This window comes from Punica granatum, chromosome 6 (assembly GCF_007655135.1).
Source record: "Punica granatum isolate Tunisia-2019 chromosome 6, ASM765513v2, whole genome shotgun sequence".
Lineage (NCBI taxonomy): Eukaryota > Viridiplantae > Streptophyta > Magnoliopsida > Myrtales > Lythraceae > Punica > Punica granatum.
Genome location: NC_045132.1, coordinates 12,247,404 through 12,254,312, shown reverse-complemented (window position 1 = coordinate 12,254,312; position 6,909 = coordinate 12,247,404). Strand labels below are relative to the sequence as shown.

The 6,909-nt window shown below is 41.1% G+C and overlaps 1 protein-coding gene across 1 annotated transcript; it reads left to right on the top strand.

Moving 5' to 3' along the window:
* Positions 1 to 1,671: 1,671 nt before the first annotated feature.
* On the top strand, positions 1,672 to 4,869 carry LOC116212157. Its single transcript, XM_031546730.1, has 3 exons — positions 1,672 to 3,378; positions 3,718 to 3,955; positions 4,736 to 4,869. The coding sequence occupies exons 1-3, from the start codon at positions 1,672 to 1,674 to the stop codon at positions 4,867 to 4,869; spliced, it is 2,079 nt and encodes a 692-aa protein (XP_031402590.1).
* The last annotated feature ends 2,040 nt before the right edge of the window (positions 4,870 to 6,909 follow it).

Genomic DNA, 6,909 nt, shown 5'->3' with positions numbered 1-6,909 from the left:
CTCTACCCCCGGCTCTTTGAGCCCGCGTTACCTTAATTCACTTATCGGTTATTCAAAATACACGGTGAGCCGGAGCGGAATAGTGGCCCAATGCAAACCGATCGAGATCCATTTACTTATTCGATTATACTTTGTAATTGTTCGAGAGAACATTGTGAGGATTCTATTTGTATGTTCATTCATCTCCTTGTAAGGATCCCCGATCGGTGAGCGAGAGGTCCGAGTGCTGGATCGGTTAAGTTGGTCTATCGCCACCAAAGGGTGAGTAAGCTTGGGTGATGAGGATCATGGGCATGACAATGAGGCTGATGCACATGAGCTTGGAAGTCGGACTCCTGAAGAGGGAGTTGAAGCACAAGATCTTGGAGGCTTGCATGTTCCGAGTGGGCCAATTACACGGGCAAAGGCCAAACAAATCCAACAAGCTATGGAGAGCTTGCTAATGGGCTTTTTGGGCCAAGAGGAGTCCAATTCAATTGGGTCTCCAAAGGCCTTTATTCACTTGACTTGCCATGAGATGCTGAAGATGGAATAAAAGACTACCAACTATTCTAGATAACCTTTATTTAGTTTTCTCTGTTATTTCTGGCTTTAGGAAACTAAGGATATTCCAGTTGCCTAGTTTGTTAGTTTCCAGTTTCTCCTAAGCTTATATAAAGGAGGCTGAGTAGCTGATCAGGGCAAATTATTCTGGTATTTTGGTGAGATTTTCTCCTTTGTTCTTCATTGAACTCCTTCGAACGAGCAAGTGTGACAGCTTGTGATTGTTCGGTACACTTTGATATTATTGGTTCTTGTTTCTTCATAAACAACGGGTCGATAATCCTTGTCTTGATATTGTTGGTTCTTGTTTCTCTATAAACAACGGGTCAATAATCCTCTTTATCTAAATCTGTGTTTGGCGATCTGGGAATCGATTCAAGTTGGTCGTCGGGTTTCACAATCCTTCGTGAGGTCCGCATCATTTTGGTATCAGAGCATCAGGCTCCAAATTAGGTTTATCCTATCCTTTACATTTCAATTCGTTGAATTTCATTCCATCTAGCTTGTTCGTTCTGGATTGATTAGTAGCAAAAAAAAAGAGCAAAAAAAAAGGAGCGCAAAAAAAAAATTTCGGCCAAAAAAAAAGAGCTGAAAAAAAAAGAGATAGAAAGAAAAGAAAGAAGCCGTCGGTGTGAATTTGATCTGGATTCCTTGCATCAGATCATTCTAAAGTTGTTATTTACCTTGTTGATCCGCGTTGATTTTGCTCCCATAATTACCCTATACCTGATCTTCCATATTCCCTTCCCTATATCATCCTCCATATCTTTTCCATCCATATATTACTCTGATATATTCCTTTCTTCATTCCTAAAAAAATCTTTCCTTGGTTAACTTTCCTTTAGCCATTTATTTCCCTGTGAGTTTGTGTCCAAGTTAGGGCCAATATATTAATTGCTGTTTTGAATTATTATGAGGTAGTTGCCTTTGATTTGTGAGTTGCTGAGTTCTTTAAAGAACTTTCAGGAGGAAATTAGAGTGGAAAGAGACAAGAGTGGTGAGCGTGTCAGAGGGAAAAAGCCATTGAACTGAGTGAAACACGAGTGTTGAGTGACGATAATTTGAGGGCAAACACGTGAGCGAGTGGTTGTGAGGTCCTAACACCAATTTTCTTTTCATAGTGCAAACATGAGCTTCGCAGGAAAAGGCAATGAATCTACAATCGGGGATGGAAGTAATGCCGACCAGCAAGATGTTGCTTTTACTTTGAAAGCCATGCAACAACAATTCGAGAGATTGGAAGTTGTTTTTGGAGATATCCGTGATAGAATGGACCGGAAAGATCAACGAATTGATCAAATGCAGAGGGAGCAACCCAGGCAGCATGTGCGAGTTCCCAATGCAAGGAGACTAATCCGCCAGCCGGCGAATTCTCATGATGAAGAAGATGAAGATTATGAGGAAGATGATGAAATTGCATCCGTGGGAAGTGTGAGGAGAGCCAGAGGAGTTAGGAATGAGGGGCGAAGACATGGTAGACGAGATCATGCAATTAGAGATGGAGTAGATAGGAATATTGGGAGTATTAAAATGACGATACCACCTTTTCAAGGTAGGAATGACCCTGACGCTTTTATCGAGTGGGAGAGGAAGGTGGAGCTTGTATTTGATTGCCATAATTACTCGGAAGAGAAAAAAGTGAAGCTTGCAGCGGTGGAATTCACTGATTATGCCATCGTTTGGTGGGACAAATTGGTTAAGGAAAGAAGAAGGAACCATAAAAGGCCTATTGAGACCTGGGAGGAGATGAAGACTGTCATGCGGAGGCGATTTGTTCCCTCGTATTACTATCGCGATTTGCATTTAAAATTGCAAAGTCTAAGGCAAGGGACGAGGAGCGTGGAAGACTACCACAAGGAGATGAAAATAGCTTTGATTCGGGCAAACATTGAAGAAGATGAAGAGGCAACTATGGCCAGGTTTTTATGTGGTTTGAATCGAGAAATTACTAATGTGGTGGAGTTGCAACATTATGTGGAGATAGAAGAGATAGTTAGCATGGCCATGAAAGTAGAACGGCAACTCAAGAGAGGGAGACCAGCCAAGCATGAGGGCGGTTCTTATTCAGGATCTTCAAATTGGAAGTCGAAATGGGGTGCCAGCTCAAGACCAGTAGAGAAACCCAAATCGAATGCTGAAAAGAGCATGAGCAAGAGTCAAGGGGACAACAAGGAGAGAGGTAACTCTACATCCCAACCTCAAAAGAATAGAGATATCAAATGTTTTCGGTGTTTGGGGTCTGGGCATATTGCTTCTCAATGTCCAAATAAAAGGGTAATGATCATGCTGGATAGTGGGGAAATTGAAACTGAAGAGGAGGAAAGTGATTCAATGCCAACACAAGATGATTCTAGTAGTGATTATGAATATGCTGCTGAGGGGAATGCCTTAGTAATCATGCGAGCACTGAATGTACAAATTAAGGAAGAAGAGAGAGATGATGTGCAAAGGGAAAATATATTCCACACTAGATGCCAAGTGAAGGATCGGGTATGTAGTTTGATCATTGACGGGGGTAGCTGTGTGAATGTGGCTAGTAAATTACTTGTTGACAAGTTGGGATTGCGTACATTGAAGCATCCTAGGCCATATAAGCTGCAATGGTTGAATGAAAGTGGAGAAGTGAAGGTGAACAAGCAAGTTCTGGTTTCCTTTACAATTGGGAGATACAAGGATAAAGTTCTTTGTGATGTAGTGCCCATGCATGCTAGTCATATATTGCTTGGGAGGCCATGGCAGTTCGATAGACAGGCAATACATGATGGGTATAAGAATCGATACTCTTTTGTCAATGATGGTAGAAAGGTGACACTTGTTCTATTGACACCTTATCAGGTGTATGAGGATCAGCTCTGAATCAAGAGATCAATTTGTGAGAAAAGTGATGTAGAAGCTGAGATTGAAAGAAAAAAAGAGAGTGAGCAAGTGAGAGAGGAAACTGGTAAGACTAGAGAGGAAGAAATTCGAGATAGTAAAAAGAAAGAGAGTTCAGCTATAGATGAGAGGAAAGAGTTAGTTGAGAGAAAAGAGAAAAAAATGAGTTTCTATGCAAAAGAAAGAGAGATCAAGAGTGCATTCAAAGCTAATCGCCCAATGATCTTGTTTGTTTACAATGAGGCTTATTTTTCTGACCTTAATTATTCTTTGCCAAGTTGTGTTACCTCTCTTTTGCAGGAGTTTGGAGATGTCTTTCCCACGGAGTTACCCAATCGTTTGCCACCAATAAGGGGAATTGAGCATCAAATCGACTTTGTGCCAGGAGCTGCAATTCCGAACCGGCCAGCATATCGAACTAATCCGGAGGAGACAAAGGAACTTCAAAGGCAAGTGGACGAGCTTTTAGCTAAAGGGCATGTGCGTGAGAGCATGAGTCCTTGTGCGGTCCCGGTGTTGCTGGTGCCAAAGAAAGATGGTACTTGGCGAATGTGTGTTGATTGCCGCGCTGTAAACAAAATCACGGTAAAGTATCGACATCCCATTCCTCGATTAGATGACATGTTGGATGAATTGCATGGTTCCACGTTATTTACAAAAATAGTCTTGAAAAGTGGATATCATCAGATTAGGATGAAAGAGGGTGATGAGTGGAAAACGGCTTTCAAAACAAAACATGGCTTGTATGAGTGGTTAGTTATGCCATTCGGATTAACTAATGCACCTAGTACTTTCATGAGGCTCATGAATCATGTTTTGCGTGCTTTCATTGGAAAATTCGTGGTTGTATATTTTGATGATATCTTGGTGTATAGTAAGAGCTTGAAGGATCATATTCATCATTTGCGATGCGTGCTTCAGGCATTGAGACATGAAAAATTATATGCTAACTTGAAGAAATGTACATTTTGCATGGATCGAGTTGTGTTTTTGGGATTTGTTGTTAGTTCCTAGGGTATTCAGGTTGATGAGGAAAAGGTGAAAGCAATTAAGGATTGGCCGATGCCGAAATCCGTAACCGAGGTAAGAAGTTTTCACGGTCTAGCCAGTTTTTATAGGCGATTTGTGCGGGATTTTAGTACTTTGGCTGCTCCATTGACGGAAGTGGTTAAGAAAGATATAGGTTTCAAATGGGGAGTAGAGCAAGAGCAAGCATTTAATTTGATTAAGGAAAGGCTTTGTTCTGCACCCTTATTGGTTTTACCTGATTTTTCGAAAACTTTCGAGATTGAATGTGATGCTTCCGGGATTGGTATAGGTGCTGTTTTGATGCAGGAAAAACGATCGATTGCCTACTTTAGTGAGAAGCTAAATGGAGCCGCTTTGAATTATTCTACATATGACAAGGAACTCTATGCTTTGGTCCGCGCTTTAGAGACATGGCAGCACTAATTGTGGTCGAAGGAATTTGTCATACACACGGACCACGAATCATTGAAGCATTTGAAAGGGCAAAACAAGCTGAATCGGAGACATGCCAAATGGGTCGAATTCATAGAGATGTTTCCCTACGTGATTCAGTACAAACAAGGAAAGGAAAACGTGGTAGCTGATGCATTATCACGGAGGTATGTACTTATCTCTACTCTAAATGCTAAATTTCTTGGGTTTGAACATCTTAAGGAGTTGTACATGCAAGATTCTAACTTTGGTGCTATATATAGTGCATGTGAAAAGGCTGCATTTGGTAAGTTCTATAAGCATGACGAATTCTTATTTAGGGAGAATAAGCTTTGCATTCCTAATTCTTCTATGCGTGAATTACTTGTGCTTGAGTCGCATGGGGGAGGTCTTATGGGTCATTTCGGGGTGGTTAGGACTTTGGATATTTTGAGAGAACATTTCTTTTGGCCGCATATGAAGAGAGATGTGGAGAGAATTTGCTCTAAATGTATTACTTGTAAGAAGGCGAAATCAACAGTCAAACCCCATGGAATATATATGCCTTTACCTGTTCCTAATGAGCCTTGGACTGATATATCCATGGATTTCATCCTAGGATTGCCTAGGTCTAATAAAGGACGAGATTCCATTTTCGTAGTTGTTGATCGATTTTCTAAGATGGCTCATTTTATTCCATGTTGCAAAACTGATGATGCCACACATATTGCTGATTTATTCTTTAGGGAGGTAGTGCGATTGCATGGGATACCTAAGACCATAGTTAGTGATCGGGATGCTAAGTTCTTGAGTCATTTTTGGCGCGTCCTGTGGGGAAAGTTAGGAACTAAATTGTTATTTTCAACTACTTGTCATCCCCAAACGGATGGGCAAACCGAGGTGGTTAATAGGACATTGTCCACTCTTCTTCGTACAGTCATAAAAAGGAATTTGAAATCTTGGGAAGATTGCATACCGTTTATTGAGTTTGCTTATAATTGTACAATACACTCTTCTACTAACTTCTCACCATTTCAAATTGTGTATGGTTTTAATCCATTAACACCTTTGAATCTAATCCCTTTGCCTATAAATGAGATTTCTAGTCTTGACGGGAAGAAAAAGGCAGATATGGTGAAAAAGATTCATCAAGAAACGAGGCAACATATCTTGAAGAAAAATAAACAATATGCTGAACGTGCCAACAAGGCACGGAAGAAAGTGATTTTTGAACCAGGAGATTGGGTGTGGGTTCATATGAGGAAGGAAAGATTTCCAAACCAACGGAAATCCAAATTGAGTCTGTCAGCACCCCATTTTGGCTCACCATTCCAAACAACGATATTAGCAATGATCCAAGCCACGACTTGAGCAGAATACAGAAAACGGCTAGGCAGAGCAAGAAATCACTATTCATCCTCAAGTCGGCAAAATGGAGCAAATGACCCATGGACATGACAAAAGGACTCTAGGGGTCACCAAAGGGCAATAGAGTGACCAGAGAGCTCAACAATGTCCAAAACCGGCATTTTCAGTGTACTACACGGACGATACTATTTTCCGATAGTTCGCTCGGTCGTCGGAAGATAGTAAATATTGGACTCCAAAAATCCACATCAGTGCCAAAAAGATGGAAAATGTCTTCAAAGGCATTTTGCAAATCATCTGCTCTATACAGAACAATTTTCTGTATACTGACAACTTTTCAGTGGAAGTCCAAAAATACCGGTTTCCTGGAGAAAAGTTAATGCCAAATATCAGACGCGGCCATACCCCATCAGCACACAGAGCATGAATAATGCTTCAGATTGTCTCTTGGAAGTCACACAGACATTTCAAATGACTTCTGAACGGTAAAACAAGCATATCCCTCTTCAGAAGAGCATAGCCGGAGAATGGTCTGATGGAATTACGGCAAACGAAGTTCACACCGCATCGCCCAGAAAACTCTAGCAGACATTCACAATTGGGCAAAACAGACAGCAAAACCTTTCATGGTTTCCCGAGTAACCTCTGAGGAGCGGAAATGACCATTTTCAGTGGAAATCCATG